This window comes from Bombyx mandarina, chromosome 12 (assembly GCF_030267445.1).
Source record: "Bombyx mandarina strain Sakado chromosome 12, ASM3026744v2".
Classification (NCBI taxonomy): domain Eukaryota; kingdom Metazoa; phylum Arthropoda; class Insecta; order Lepidoptera; family Bombycidae; genus Bombyx; species Bombyx mandarina.
This window is the reverse complement of record NC_143219.1, coordinates 7136023-7152907: the sequence shown is the minus strand read 5'-3', so window position 1 is coordinate 7152907 and position 16885 is coordinate 7136023. Positions and strand designations below refer to the sequence as shown.

Here is a 16885-nt window from a genome sequence, read left to right as displayed (position 1 = left end):
GTCTTCAGGAATGAGGATCACCAATTGGGAACATATGTAGTTACAAAAACAATAACGAGCTAAACAACTTCATGGTATTGACTTTATATTGTATACATACTACATTCAACTAAGACTCGATTTATTCGAACTTCAAAGATAAAAACGGCTCTATTCGTTTTTTTGTTAAAAAATTGGAGAACTTGGAGGCCGCAATTTTTACAAATGACATCGTGACGTTTATGCGAAGGGTGCGCCCGACGACAAGTCATCATGTTACTTCTTTCCTATTATTTCAAAGATCTACTTTTTCAGATGATAAATGTTCCTCAACAGATTTCCTTGTAACTTTTAAAACAAATATTTGGGCGCAACGAAAAAAATTCTTGTTTCGGCTATTCCAAATTCGATGTCATTTTATTATTTAAAAATTTTGGACCAAAACATTTTGGAATAACTTACATTACGTAGAATACGTTTTCAGAGATTTATGCTCCCGAGTAAGTTGAAGCTTTAACCTCCTTTCAATGTGGTGAAAAAAAAAACCCTAAATAAAGGAAGGAATTACGTCATCTAACGTTATAGCAAACGTATGCAAATGCTCCAGCGTTATTACACGCCAATATTGCCTTTACATCATTTCAAAAGCGAAACGCTATGTTATCTGCATATGTTTTGAACTTTTTACTCATAACAATCGCCCCTCCGCTACTTGTATTTTCTTTATAATTTATTCCGTTTCTCCCCCTACACATCGGCATCGGTCGCTGATATTTTTTATTCGATTAGTAAACCCCTAAGGTGTTTTTAGCCTTTTTCGCTCGATTTTCTTCGAAGCTTTGTTGACTGTTCCGGGGGCTACAATGCTCATTTCTTTTGAATGAACAAGCTTATTTATTCTCTCAAGACTGTTTACTGCCTATCAAACGAAAGTACATTAGTCTACAAATGTAAGTGGCGATGAAATGTATTTACTTGGACTAAAACTTTATTAACAGTCTTTATCATAATCTTGTTTTTTTTTATTGTTGCGTAATTCGAATGATCATGCTATTAAATTCATTAAATGCCAAATTAAATTCGGTACAAATGAGAATGAAATTAAAAATAGAAGTAATAGTGACCGGTTTCCTGAGACCGCAGTACTTACACACTCGATTCGTTCTGGTGGAGGCGTAGGGGATGAGACGAAACTTTTTGATGGATCGGACCGAGTTTGTTTTGCATGCGAGTGATATGTCTGAAATAATAAATGTTGAGGCGTCGACATTTCCCCGACCACCCCTCCTGAGGGTGTGCTAAAACGATTTTTGATTTGGGTGTCAAGCAAATGTTTTACGCAGCGACGCTCCGACAGGATTTGATTTTCTTAATCGATTCCGGCGAATGCAAATCCGGAGTGTTTGTTTAAACGCGACCGTAAATGCAATTATATACATTAATTTCGTATTCAAAAGGCTTCAATCGACATAAGAGAGCGTCGTTCGGCTATGTAAATCGAGGACACTATTACCGAAAGCTTTGTTTAATACTTAAGTTAATCAGATTATGCATACAAGGACGGTTCGGAACGGAGCGGTCGGTAGTTCGGTATTAGGTTATGTGAACGTTTCTGTATTAACTAATCAACGTACGTTGGCTTTGGTGGGTAGATTGCAACGCATTGTCCGCGCTCGTGCCCCGGAATATCTGTTTAGGCCACTACCCATTCTGTAATGGCAATGGTTAACGTTAACTAACTGCGTTAAACTCCGATATATGTTCATTACGCCGTTCACGTGTCTGCTAATACATACTAAAATAGAAAGTAGCGTTGTTGGTCTTTTTTTATTAATACGCTTTTATTTATTAGCTTCAGACGTATGTATGTAACGGAATATTTGAACATGATTTTGACCCCCTTCGACTCGAAATTCGGTATACTTATTAAGGAACGATGACCGTTCAATATTTAAAAAAAAAATGAAAAAAAAAGCGTGGGTGCATGGTATCAGTAGTTATAAATATTTTATGAGCAGATATGAGTAGAAGGGTTATTTTGATAATATCCTGAAAAACAACCCACGCTTTTTTACAATAAAATCATTTTTTCTTACACTATTTTTAATTCAAATTTATTAAAACTTATTTTCTATGTTTTAGTTTGATTTTCTATAAAAGCGTATTTTGTTAGTTTTTTTAAACTATTGTTCATTTGTTTTCCACATCGGAAACTGAAAAGGATATAAGTACCGAATTCTAAAACAAGACATTGCTGAGATCCATAGAGAATTTTATTCAAACATAGTGTACATTATGTATAGACAACGCACAAAAAAAAACTCTATATAATTTTATTCCTAGTACAGTTAATAATATTATGTAGGCTATAATTTTGGTAGTTCGGAAAAACAATACTTCTTTTATTCTGTGAATATAGTAGTGCTTTATTGCGTTTATATTTACTAAAGCTAAGCATTTATTCAAACAAATTTGCTTCCCCCGAATGAAAAACTCGATTTTCCCGTTATGACTTGCAAATTACGCGTTATTTTTTCCAGTTTCACAGTGATTCCTCGCCAATTTTCTTTATGACAAGTGAATGAATAATGTTATTTGGTTGCGGAATTTTCGGTCCTTGCTGACAGTCTGTGAGGGAACTCCACAATTTATCTGAAAGGAACATTTTTATGTAATCAAGTAAATAAGACACAAAAAAATGTTTCTTTAATCTTTTTTTTATTACGTTAATTTTGGAACGAAGTTCCTTATGGGACGATGCGGAGGGGTACCCTAAACGTGAAAAAACGTCCGTAACGTAAGATTTTTATTACTAATGCACACAGTGTACGACTTAACTTTGTAATAACGTACAAAAACTAACATATTTTTTTATCATTCATTGACCACGATCTCAGAGCGTTCGTTTGCGCAATACACTAACTCTTATGCAAACAACCGTGACTAAAGTGTACCACAATAAGTTCGCACGTTACCGAATGACCGTGGGTTGTTGCGAAATCTCCAGCTTTATTTTCTTTATACCTCGAATAGAACTTAAAATTAATATTTTTATAATAAGGAACTTCGTTCCTATGCGGTGTCCCACGACACCACACATCTTTTTTTTCACTTTTTCTTTCATTGGTGAATAATAAATAATTATAGCAAGTGTAGTAGTCACACTTTACTGTCACCACATTAATTAGGCAAAATTATTTATTGAAAATATTCACGCGTCATTGTACGGTGACAGAATATACGTTGAATCAATAGCAACTATACAAAGATTCACCTTAATCGGAAAATTGGCGCGCAAATTCACTGAACACTAACAAATAAAAAAAACCGCACGTTGTGATTTTATGTATTAGATAATACACAAATATAAGATAGCTTGCTCCATGTATTGTGGGTAATGGTATTCAACAGATTTTAATGCTATTAACAGAACTACTATAATTATAAGTACTTTTGTAAAGTGCCTATAATAAATTAATTTAAAGTTGCATATAAAAATGAATTTGAAAATAGATGGAATAGAGATTGAAAAAGATAAAATCCTCTCCTCTGTTAACTAACACACTTTAAATTGAGTACTAAGTGAACTTTTAGTGTATCATCAATCAAACCAACACTCACATAGAGATAAAAATGAAATGAAGGAAATGAAAATAATTTATTATTTTATTTGTTTGGTAGTTATCTTTTGTCCGATCGGTTCATTCGATTCCTTTTCGTATTCGTCAAGGATCTGAGAGGCCTTGTTAACAGCTCTAGTGGATTGATAAAAAATATCATTCATCATATTAACGTTTTGAAGCATGAACTTGTTTCCGATATTCGTTTGTTTTTTAACAATCATCCCGTATTATTTGATCTCATCAAAGTGATAAATTACAAAGTCTCGTCTCTTGTTCTCAGAATCTATTCTTCATAGGTTATTAATATGAAATACAGCTGTTTTTGAATTTATAAAAATGCACCAATGAAGATAGAAAAATGATTTACATATTAATGGTGTCGGAAATGAAAAATATATTAAATTCAAACAGAGCTTCGTGACTCGTCAGTAAAGTGGCAAACGACTCTATTCTGAGGGTTCACTCACAGATTAGGATTGTAACGCAGAGACTCAAGATGACATCGATCTGTTTACTTATCTATGGCTATTTAGTTTATATTCAAATAAATTCTCATAGTAGGTACTAGTATTAAAACCGGAAACTAGTACTGTACTAGTTACTGAAAGTAATTTAGTCCAAATAGTGTTTAAGTATATTCGATCCAGTAGAATTTTATGAAATAAACACTTGGAATAATTTTAAATAATATAATATAAGATTGGATTTATTTGAAAGGTAGTATGAAAATATAAATGGATACCGTGATCATTGCGCTTTTAACAGCACTGAAATATCAGAAAGACACTATAATAAAAAATCTAAACAAAACCAATTACATATATATTTTATTCATATAGTATTTCTAAATTTAAAATAAACTAATAACTACATTCTCATTTAATTTAACTAATATCTCTGTTCTCTTTATACTCTGTGACCACAAAAGGGTTCCGCGAAAGCTTAAAACAGCCACTTATTATGTATGTTACATTTCACTTTCAGACGTCATTTATATTCAAATGCTCGAAAGGCATTACTGGGCAAAAATTGTAACATTAACCCCTCCTTTGAAATGAGCGAAATTGGTTTCCGAAACGAATTCATTTTTTAATCTGTGTTCCTTTTGATAAAGTTTCAGAATTTGAAGCGACGTGTTGTGGATAATTAATGAATTACTTTTTTGTTTAAATTTAAAAAATAAGACTACAATTTTTTTTACGTTATACTAATATAGAAGAAATGAGGCCTATAAAATCAAAGGCAGCTAAATCCAATCTGTCAAATATTCAGGTAAACTACAAAAATCGGCCCTAAGCACGTCATTACGGATCCTCCCGATCCATCGAAGTACTGCTTTTGCTAGGGCCAGTGTTAGCAACACTCCCGGCTTGAGAAGCTGAAATAACTTTGTTCGGATAGCTACGATATTCTTTATTTTAAAGCAGATTTATAAAGAATGAGAATATTACTAATAATCTGAATTTTAAATGATAAAACTTTGTTTATTAGTACTTAGTACAGAGTAAAAATAAATTTTTTGAACTGAATTTGTTAGAGATTTAGCTTAGCATTTGTTATAACATGAAAACACTAAAGCGTGTCCAACTAATTAAACAAGATAGCACCATTATTAATCCAATTTACGACATTAAGGCGTTTAGCTGCCTTTGATTTTATAGGCCTCAAATATAGAAAAAAAATCGTACATCTATAGCCCGCCGTTTCAAGTAAAACTAGTGTTCGATGTAAAAAAAATCCCAATGGCAAAAGTTAATAATCAAATATTAATAAAACAGAATCGAAACGGAAGCATCAAAACTTCAATAATTTACAATCAAAAAGGAGCTAAGGAATTAGGGTGGCTACACAAGAGATCCGCATACAAAATGATTACACACGCCGTCTTCATCCGCTCACAAAGGACCCAGCGGGGTTCTATAATATTATACGTCTGCCTTTGTAGTAGCTACATAACTCAGTGGGAAGCATGCTTTATGGTTTCAAATGATAAAAACGTTTGTCAGTAGCTTTGCCAGGATTCGGTTCGAGAGGTAGCGTGACCGACTTTAGACACAAGAGCGGAACGATATATGTAATTAATTATAAGTATTTTGTCGAAATAAAATTTTATTATTTGTTTTTAATGTCGGATCGCGTTGTTGTTGCAGATTGCGTGACGAAAGAGGCGATATGGAACGAGTTATGGCGATGGATAAAGCTCGCGAAGGATCGCATAACGGTAAGAAATATTGATGAATAACTTAAATATAAAATTATTACATCCAGTAAATTAGAGAAAGAAGATTTATAAAAAAAAAAAATAGATTTGTGATGTCGCGGGACACCGGATAGGAACGAAGTTCCTTATTATAAAAATATTAATTTTAAGTTCTACGAGTATTCGAGGTATAAAGAAAATTATTATTCGGGTATACATTTTTTATTGATAAAAAAAAGCTACTTTACAAAGTTATCAACTTTATTTTATTCACAATGATTTATAAAAAATATTAAATAATAATATACAAAGACACCGCTGTTTATATGAATAATAATAATAAACGTCATCACGTAGACTATACATTAGACACTGTATAGCCATCATACTAAGACTATACATAAATAATAAAAATCTTACGTTACGGACGTTTTTTTTTTGCTTAGGGTACCCCCCCCCATAAGGAACTTCGTTCCAAAAATTTAATCTTAGATGGTCCGGTAAGCTCATTCTCCATCCAGTGTTATGCGGTTACCAAGACCCATAAGCACCACAGCATGTATGCCGTTTGCTACTCATCTTGAAATATCAAGGCGAAATCTCATTTGAACTTAAATAATAGAAGTTCCACTGGCAGACCGGAACGTATAACTGCTTCACGGTAGAAGGCAGAATGATGGTATCGACCCGTAAACCTACAAGTGGTAGAAAAATAGGTAATTAGGTTAATGGTTATGTTACAACAGACGAATGGTAATATTAACTGGTGATAGGACAAAGTGGTCGTGGTAACTGATGGTAGGACGTATTGTGAGTCCGCACGGGTAGGTAACACCATCCTGCATATTTCTGCGGTGAAGCAGTAATGCGTTTCGGTTTGAAGGGTGGAGTAGCCGTTGTACTGTACTTTAAAAACCCAGACCTTAGAACTCATGTCTCAAGGTAGGTGGGCAGCATTTACTTTGTAATGTCTATAGGCTCAAGTAACCACTTAAGATCAGGTGGGCCGTGAGCTCGTCCAACCACCTAAGCAATAGTGATAGTCATTAAGAAGCTTTGTGTAGTTTCGCTCGAATTTTCCAATTTCTTTAATGATGTCGATTAAAAAGCCACATAAGCTGACTGTGTAGCTCATGTTTTTTTTTATTGCTTAGATGGGTGGACGATTAAGTAGTTACCGGAGCCCATAGACATCTACAGCGTAAATGCGCCACCCACCTTGAGATATAAGTTTTAAGGTCTCAGTATAGTTACAACGGCTGCCCCACCCTTCAAGCCGAAACGCATTACTGCTTCACGGCAGAAAGAGGCGGGGTGGCGGTACCTACCCGTGCGAACTCATAAGAGGTCCTACCGCCAGTGATTAGGCAAATTATAATTTTGCGGCTTTGATTTTTATTACACGATGTTATTCCTTCACCGTGGAAGTCAATCGTGAACATTTGTTAAGTATGTATTTCATCAGAAAAATTGGTACTCACCTACGGGATTCGAACACCGGTGCATCGCTACATACAAATGCACCGAACGCCTTATCGTTTAGGCCACGACGACTTTTAATTGTGTATTTTAATGTATTCATGTATTTCGTTTAATCGCTAATACTAACGCTAGATTGATTTTATGACAGGTTCATCGCCAGGACATAGTCCGGTGCTGAACTTATCTAAGTCCGGTTCGGGGGGTGATCGCGAACGTTCTGATCGGAACGACCGTGAGCGCGGCGAGCGAGGCGACGGCTCCGCCAGTGGCCGCAGCTCAGCAGCATCACGCCGCACCCCGCAGCCGCCGAGGATGCCTTCGACAGCCACAGCCGCTGTTTCACCTCGCTCGCACTCCGATGACAGCGACGCACCCCTTTCCGATCAGGACGACCACAACGTCAAAGACGAAGATGAAGGTTTGTTGCTTTTTGTGAATATAGTTGTCTCACTTTTTTATTTTTTATTTTTATTGCCCTTGTAGGCAGACGAGCGCATGGCCCACGTGATAGTGAGTGGTTACCGTCGCCCATTGACTTCAGCAATGCCAGGGGCAGAGCCAAGCCGCTGCCTACCACTTAAACATATTTGGTAAAGAAACTGATTCGTTCCACGCAATTAAACTTTTGTTTGTTTATAATAACACTAGCGGCTCGCTCCGGCTGCGCTCGGGTCTCGAACAAAAATTTCAACGATATTTGACATTGTTTTATTTTTTTAAATAAAAGAACACTTATTGCGGCATAACTATAATAGTTAGACATATGCTGTTGCGATACCTTTTGTAAATAATAATGTGTTCTACAAAGTCGTAGTACATTATTTTATTCTATCATGAAGAGTTTTCGCAGGGCACGCAATGTAAAGAATATTTTAGGTAATTTTTTTACACATTGGGTTACATTATTGGAGTTTTAGTAAGGATCCCGGCTTTTTTTAAAAAAATATTATAGCCTATGTCACTCGGGAATAGTGTAGCTTCCAAACAGTGAAAGAATTTTTCAAATCGTTTCAGAAGTTTCGGAGCCTATTCAATAAAAACAAACAAACCAATCTTTCCTCTTTATAATATTAGTATAGTTTAGTATAGATAAATAATAAGGCAAACCAACAGTGCAGATGTTACATGACGATTTAAACAAATTAAATAAAACATTCTAGTACATACGTGGGCACCGTTTTTGTGTATGAACTTAATTGAGATTAACAAATATTTACATTTTTATTTATTTTCTTGAAAATAAAATTAAAAAAAGAAACTCAAATATCAAGTGAACTAACTAGAACGCAATTAAAATTAAATAGCGTCAATAATTATCACTAAATTAAAGGAAAGTACTGCATAGTAAATTTAAGGCGATTTTTATATGTATTCTTTATGGCTTAGATGGGTGAACGAACACACGGCCCATCTTACGCTATGTGGCTATCGGAGCCCATAGAGATCCTACGTGACCTCTACCACCCACCTAGAGACATGAGATCTCAGTACTATACTATGGCGATTAATAAACGCATATAGGGTTCACGTAATGAAATTAAGTATTAACTAAACTAGCTATTTTCAATTTGATCACGGTCGCGCATGACAAGAAAATGTTCGAGTAACTTTAACACGAGGTATCACCCGTTCGTATGGGTATATGTATACCTGGCGTGTAATGTTGAGCAAAATTACCGAGTAATAGCCCAGAAACCTTCAGCCATTCATATTTTCTTCGCGAATTATCAACCATAAAGCCATGGTTCCTTTATTTTGACGGGATACGATCAGGTTGAAATCACCCGCACATTGTATGATGAATTAGCGGAACTGTTCAAGTAATTATGTTTTTTTTTTCCTAAAGTAATTTAAATATCGTTGAATGATCACCGAAATACATAAAAGATTACGTGGACGGGAAAGTAGAAAATAAAAGAGACAATTGTTTATGAAAACTTTAATGTATATTCGAAAAGTCTTAATTTATAACAGCTACAATCAGAAATATACAATATTGTAACATACCCGATCCTGTAGACCGAATGGTAAACAGTCGACGTCGCCCAAAACACGTCATTACGGATCCTGCCGATCCATTAACGGTGCTTTTAGGTACCACAAGCACCGGTCACCTTCCTCGTCGAACCCGTCGCTTGCGACGAAGGGCTCGACGAGCCAATTAACCCACAGACACAGCCCATTGGGTTTCTCGCCGGATCTTCTCAGTGGGTCGCGTTTCCGATCCGGTGGTAGATTCTGCGAAGCACTGCACTTGCTAGGGCCAGTGATAGCATCACTCCGGTTTGAGCCCCGTTAGCTCACCTGCATGCTAAGGCGAAGCTAAAATAGCCTCTCAAGGTTATCAGCATAGGTAAAAAAAAGAAAAATTTAATCCGTTCAGCGACTCGAAAGAGAAAAGTTCTGATACAAATCTCGATGTGATGTCTTAATACAGCACGTTTCGATGTCTTCATCCTGTCTCATACAATCGTTATAATCCTATCGATTAGAATTCGTTTTAATGATGAAAGTTTATTTTGACGATACATTAACATTTCTCAGAAGATTCGGCGGTAGGCAGCAGTTTAGCTCTACCTTTGGCATTGCTAGCACCCAGATAAAAAATTTAGCGCATATAACAATAAAAAAAAAAACATTATTTGACATATAAAATATAAAAATATTCGTTGATTTTGAATATACTCGTAAAGCAGAAGTGATTCTTGAACTAGAAGTAGAAAGCACTAACGTTCTCAACAACATAATTTATACTTCACCATTTCGTTACTTTGCGTTGTTTATCATTCAAGCAGAAAGTAGTTATTAGATCAACTTCAATGAACAACAAATGCTGTTACGGCTGTTTTAAATGGAATGTGAAAATGTTTAAAACAATTGAAAATAAAAAGAGTTATTCGTGTGTAAAATAAGTAAGTGTTATGATTAAAATCAAGTTTTCTTTTTCTCGCCTGCTTAATGGCCAACGAAACCGTAGAGTAATCAAAGCGCCGAGACTTTATATATATTGAATATATCAAACTAAACAAAACTTTTTTTAATTTTTTATTTCTTAGATGTGTGGACAAGCTCACAGGCCACCTGATGTTAAGTGGTTACTGGAGCCCATAGACATCTACAACGTAAATGCGCCACCCACCTTGAGATATAAGTTCTAAGGTCTCAAGTATAGTTACAACGGCTACCCCGCCCTTTGAACCGAAACGCATTACTGCTTCACGGTGGAAATAGGCGGGGTGGTGGTACCTACCCGTGCGGACTCACAAGAGGTCCTACCACCAGTAAAATATATCTGATATAACTTGCTTCAGATTAGTTCAGATCATCTAATGTACCTACAAAATGATCGGCTTGATTGATTGTGGGCAGACAGAAGACCTTTCAACTTTGATATTCAAAAAATTTCGAAAATCTTCCGAATTATTTAACTTTAAACATTAAAAAGAAGTGCCATGGGAATGTTTGTTTAATAACAAATAATATCTAGTGCTCGAAACAACCCCTCGTTTTCTAGTTAGCGTAATTTTATAAACAGACCGAACCATAACAGCGGTTGCAAATGTAAATACTTGAAGCGTACAATAGCGAAATTAAGCGAAACAATACGGATTGTGTATTGTAGTTATTATTACAAGCTACACAAAATGATGAGAGACCGTGGGAACGGATCACTGCCAACGGTTTGAAGGAAAGTTTATGAATTAAGCTTCAGTTGCCGTGTTAAAATATAGTAATAATTACTCTTAAATTTCAGATTTATGTAAAATCCTTGAAAACGATAGAATAACTGCGATACGAGATGATTATTTTCAAAAAAAGCTCGTTTTCAAACGTGCTCTATGTTTATTTCTTAAATAACCTTTCTGTAAAATTTCACAAATAAAATCTAACTATACAAAGCAATAGCAGGCTCTGGCATGGTATATGAATATAATCTCACTAACAAAAGTAATAGAGTTTAAGTTCGTTAAGTACGTTTTGGGAGGTTGTTGTTAATTGGTCTTATTAGGTAGATGGTGTTGTGACAACACGAGAGTGCTATCGTGCCCATCGACAATGACGAAACGATGTTGTCTTCATTATTTGATGAGCGGTCACTATCTTGTCAGCTAAATTAAATGTATCGATATATTATTTTGGACCGTGAGAGATGCTATTCAAAACTCATTCATTTTTTTGTGGACACGGTCCGTTATTGACACAAGACGTACATTATTGTAATTATCTCGTCAATTTTTATTGAAATCGTGAACTCATCGCCGCGTTTCCCAACATCGTAAAATGTACCAGAAACATTGGCTACGGCCACATAAAATTTTATGAAGTCGACATTGACAAGATTTTTGCGAATTAACAACTCGATACTTGCTGGATATATTCTGTCAGATGCTTCTAGATGTATGACAGTGAAATATATCTACGAATCTTAGTTGTTGTTGGCAAGGTTTTTTCCGCAGTATCGTAATGAACAAAACTGTTGGGCGTGTCGTTTAAAAATAATAATTGCACTTCATATATTTGGTGATTCATATAACAGATATGTGAAAAATAAAGAATTTAAAATATACGTAGATGAAGTAGAAATATACGATTTGAACGTTTTATCGTATTTATTGGTGATAGGGCAATTACAATTACTCATACGGACAATATCCGTATGAGTAATTGTAATTGTTACCGTGCTGTTTTACTATTTCTGTTGCAAAGCAGTGATGTGTTTTACTTTGAAGGATGAATTAACCGTTTCACAATGCAGTTGCAATTTCCACTTTTTTTCTTAACTTAGATAGTGCTGTTCCTCCTGTGAAGTCTATAAGCTCTTGTAAACAATTAATACTAATAAGAAAATGCTACAAAAACAAATCGAACGCTTTATTGCTAATCCTAGCGAATAAAATGGCATTCCTCATAACGGAATTCGGATCAGAATGCGAAACACTGTATCAAAGCTTAGTACCGGCGATTACCACGCAATATCTATGTTCATCGTACTTATAATTACAATTCGAATGAATGATACACGCGATCGATTCAAAAACATTGTACGTTTAAAGGGCTGCCAGGTTTTATTTCTTTATGGTTCCTTTTATGGTAGACTATAACAATCTTACTTACGGGAATTATAAAAAAAATTATAATTTAGTATTGGGTAGTGGTTAAATTAATAGAACAAATTATTACTTAAAAAAAAACTATTCCATGGTCCCAGAACGAGAGTTTCTCCTGCGTTATTGGTGCAGGAAACACGATGTAGATAAAACACAGCTATTACATTAGAATAAGTGTACTTAGGTTTTTTAAATCCTATCACAAAGTTATAACAAAGCCGTTTTTTTAAAGAATGAAGTAGTGGTAGGACCTCTTGTCTACTGGTGGTAGGACCTCTTGTGAGTCCGTACGAGTAAGTGCCACCACCCTGCCTATTTCTTCTGTGAAGCAGTAATGCGTTTCGGCTTGAAGGGTGGGGCAGCCGTCGTAACTATACCTTAGAACTTATATCTCAAGGTGGGTGACGCATTTACGTCGTAGATGTCTACGGGCTCCAGTAACCACTTAACACCAGGTAGGCTGTGAGCTCGTCCACCCATCTAAGCAATAAAAAAAAAGAGTCTTTTCAATTGTAATATGGTTGTCTTTTCATTCAAACTGAAATTCACGACTGTTTCGTTGCAATAATATCTTGGACAAAGATACTTGGTAAGAATCAAGTCCCTAAGGCCCCAATCGTGCCCTGTGAGGGATCACGAGGACCCGAAGAATAATAAGGTCATTAACAATTAGGCCAATGAGACGATTTAATTAAAACAGATGAATGTTTGCACACATTTTTTTCTGCTTAGTTCAAAATAGGAAAACAGATATGTATATATTAAATTTATAAAAAATAAAGACCCATTCCTACCATTACTAGTTCAGTAAAGTGCAGTTATATTAAATTAAAATAGTGTATTACCTTTCATCAGGGGGAGATATGAGCGACGGAGAGCGCGACATTCCAGCATCGACGTCACCGGCTCCCGTGAGCTACCCGCCCCCCACCGTGACACCAACGTCTGTTCCTGTCGATCCCACTGCTGACACCCTCGTCTCCTCCACCGAGACGTTGCTCAGGAATATCCAGGGCCTGTTAAAAGTTGCCGCAGATAACGCAAGACAACAGGAAAGACAAATCAGTTATGAAAAAGGTAAGCTCGTAATAAATATACGTATTTAGATTTTAGAAATAATTATTGCTGTTAATATTTTAAATATTAAAAAGACAATTGAATTCGGTATGTATTTTAGAGAAGGAGAGTATTTTTTATTGTACACAAAAAAAAACAATGCGAAACATTAAATACAAAAGAAGTACAATTGACGGTCTTATCGCTAAGAGCGATCTCTTCCAGACCATTAGGTGGACAAGAATCATTTGGAAACGAATTACGCGCATTGTACCAATCCCGTGAAATATATATAAATACACACACACACACATACATATACACTTATATATGTATTTTATTGTCGTCTAGTGTAAATAGGCACGGCATAATCACAACTATTTGCAACGTTGAGACCATATAAATAGGCCTTCGCTGTTCTTGTAGTTAACTTCAACGTATCACGTGTTCTGTATTATAAGCAGGCACATATTTGCATCACATTATGTTGCACTGTATTATTATAGCCACTATTCAGTTTAAAAACCCGAACAACCGCGTCGTATAAATGTATATCTCACCGGATAGTGGATTAATTACGCTGTTGTTTGGCTTTTAAATTATTAGTTAAACGGTAATCCTAATGCTTGATCAACTGAATTCGTTCATCTCAAAATAGCTTCCGATCTAACTATTTAACTACGTGAACATAAGAATTGAATCTCAACTGTGTGATGAAAAATGAATGTAAAGCAGTGTACTCGTCGAATTATGAGAAGGACAGCGTTTGAGTAAAACGCCAACTCGTATCGCGTCGTGCCTTTTGCAAATACCCGTAGTGCAGATGCGTCTGAATTATTGCCAAGCCCCCACTATCATTACACACGATTCCATTCGGACAGCATAATTGTTTAATTGATATTTCTGCGAGTTATTTATACGCGTCATTCCTCTATTTCACAGCGGTCGTGCGCTATGATTTCCCACAATTTGAATTCCGAATAAAGGAACGTTAGCTTTAAGTTAGAAAGAAGGTTTAAAATAAACAAAAAACCTGTAAGCCTAAATAAAAAGGTAATGTAGCGAGCTAAGAAAGACGAGTCGTAGCGCGCGAGTCATCATCAAACCTGAATATCAATATTGCGCCTGCAGCCAATTGAATTAATAAACAAAACAAAATGAGAAATAATAATGCTATAGGCTAACAAAAGGTTCAATTTCTCCCCCTTATACATAAATATTTTTTCGTGAAATAGCTCTCTAAATCTATGGAATAAGATTCAGAATAGAGTGCGAGAGTAGTCGATAATTTTGTTATTATGATAGTAATATTATATTATTATTTATGAAGGAGTTTTTTTTAAATGTGGCGAACTATATTGGTGAGTTTTACGAAAATTGGTACAAGCGCGCTTTAGTTCGTTTCGAATCAATTGGTAGGTGTTACCTTTTCACATTTATAATATGGTGTACTTGAAGTTGAAGAGTCGAGTTTTCTGTATATTTCACTTTGTATATCTTATATGTTATTATATTATATTAAATAATATACATATTTTATCTGTTGCACAGATGGTATCTGCATATTGGATGCTTGTTCTCTTTGTGACATTTCAATGGTTTCACCACGATCCAATGATCTATTTTGCGATTTGAGACATTACAGTAATAACGGACAATGGTCTATTGTCTTTATCTTCTCGGTATGAGATCGCCTTTCCACAAATTCTCTTCGCCTCCATCTGGCCGGGTTAACCTCTCTACTGAGTTCTGGTTTTTGATATCTTGACCAAAAAACTTCAAGATCCACAGTTGCGAATTATTTCATGTCTTTTATAACAAACAAAAAACCATCATAAAGTATTTTAATGATATATTTAAGATAAAGTAAAAGATTCAAGGTAAACATGATCGGTTGCATAGTAAAATTACCTTCATCTTTTTCGGAAGTCTTCGATTTAAAGACGTTCATTAGACTCATTGTTATAGATATGGTTAACTTAAATGACAACTATCCTACGCACCAAATATGAAAGGTATTCAGTTTTTTTATTACTTTTGTAGGCAGACGAGCATGCACCCTATCTCGTGGTAGGTAATTCACATTTGTTCATGGACATCATCCACATCAGGGCCAAACTTATGTTATTCATTTCCTTGCCCGTTAATTCATTTGTTATTTAGATCATGGTGTGCTTGACTTTTGACAAAAATAAAGCTATTGGAATTATTCGGAGGGGGAATCCCAATAATTATAATTATTCTGAGGAATTATTCGAGATGATTCCCTCATCTCCTTTTTATCATCGCACCTCCCGCCATCGGAGCAGAGTTCATCCATATTATCTGGAACCGCTGCGTTCATTGACAGTGCGTTTCCAAAGATCTTTTTTGCCACGTACCATCTGGCTTTGGAATGAACTCCCCTCCACGGTGTTTTCCGAGCGCTATGACATGTCCTTCTTCAAACGAGGCTTGCGGAGAGTACTTTATGGTAGGCAGCGGCTTGGCTCTGCCCCTGGCATTGCTGACGTCCATGAGCGACGGTAACCACTTACCATCAGGTGGGCCGTATGCTCGTCTGCCTACAAAGGCAATAAATAAAAAAAAAATTGGGTGTTGAGAGTTTCTCTTCATCTTTAAAGAACAAAACTTTTCATTTAGGTAAGTGAACAAAATAATCTTCCCGTGTCCACAAACCGTACCGTTTTCCATCAACACATGTAAACATAGGTCTGCCAGCATCCCCACAATCTCAAATAGCAGATCGCTATCTAGGCACATTCGCTAACAATTTTTACACTAGTGCACAGTGGATGACGTGTGAACAAATGTGTACCGCATTCAAACTGTTATCAGATAACCACGGGAAGGGTTGGGTGAAAGGACACATGATAAAATGCTGTCGATTCGTTCGTGTAAATAAACTGGCAATGAATGGGAAATTGGTGTCATATTGTGCGCTTGTCGCTCGACTACCGTGTAATATGTCCACGAAAAGATAATTCCGATCTAAAGTAACTAATTTGTGAATGTTATCTCATATTTATTTTGGCTCACTTGACGTAGAAATTGTATTTTTTTTAAATTTACTACACGAAAGAATATACGTTTGTTCAACCAGTAAAACCAACACGGTCATTGACAACCAAAAAAAAAAAAGAAGAATCGCCGAATCGTTCCGATTGCGATCATCGCGACATAAATCTTCTTCGGCTACTCTTTTAAGCCTTTATCCTTGTTAATTCGTACCGCTTAGTTTATTTCTCGGCGAAATCATCCGCTCTCCTTGTTCGAGTTTTGTTTCCCCTCTTTTGTTTAACAACTATCAGTTTTTGTTAAGCTAAGTGCTGTTCAACGGACAAATGGCACACGGCCCGATAGGAAGTTTATGGGCTCTCGTTGTAGAGATTCCGGCTTAGTCTTAAATGGAAATACGCATCTCATTGCTTTTCGTT

General features: G+C 35.8%; 1 protein-coding gene and 1 long non-coding RNA gene across 13 annotated transcripts in view; one reads left to right on the top strand and one right to left on the bottom strand.

Moving 5' to 3' along the window:
* LOC149501776 (uncharacterized) overlaps positions 1-16885 on the bottom strand; it is a 423933-nt gene that overhangs the window by 260534 nt on the left and 146514 nt on the right. The window lies entirely within an intron of this gene.
* The window catches only part of dac (dachshund family transcription factor), a 174941-nt gene that overhangs the window by 106166 nt on the left and 51890 nt on the right, over positions 1-16885 (top strand). For 9 of the 12 annotated variants that reach the window (XM_028178636.2, XM_028178632.2, XM_028178631.2 and 6 more), the window contains 3 exons: positions 5753-5823; positions 7433-7702; positions 13230-13469. In XM_028178636.2, the coding sequence (XP_028034437.2) occupies positions 5753-5823; positions 7433-7702; positions 13230-13469 (581 nt within the window). The remainder of the gene's footprint in view (positions 1-5752; positions 5824-7432; positions 7703-13229; positions 13470-16885) is intronic. The other 3 variants (XM_089731882.1, XM_028178635.2, XM_089731884.1) reach the window with 1 other exon arrangement.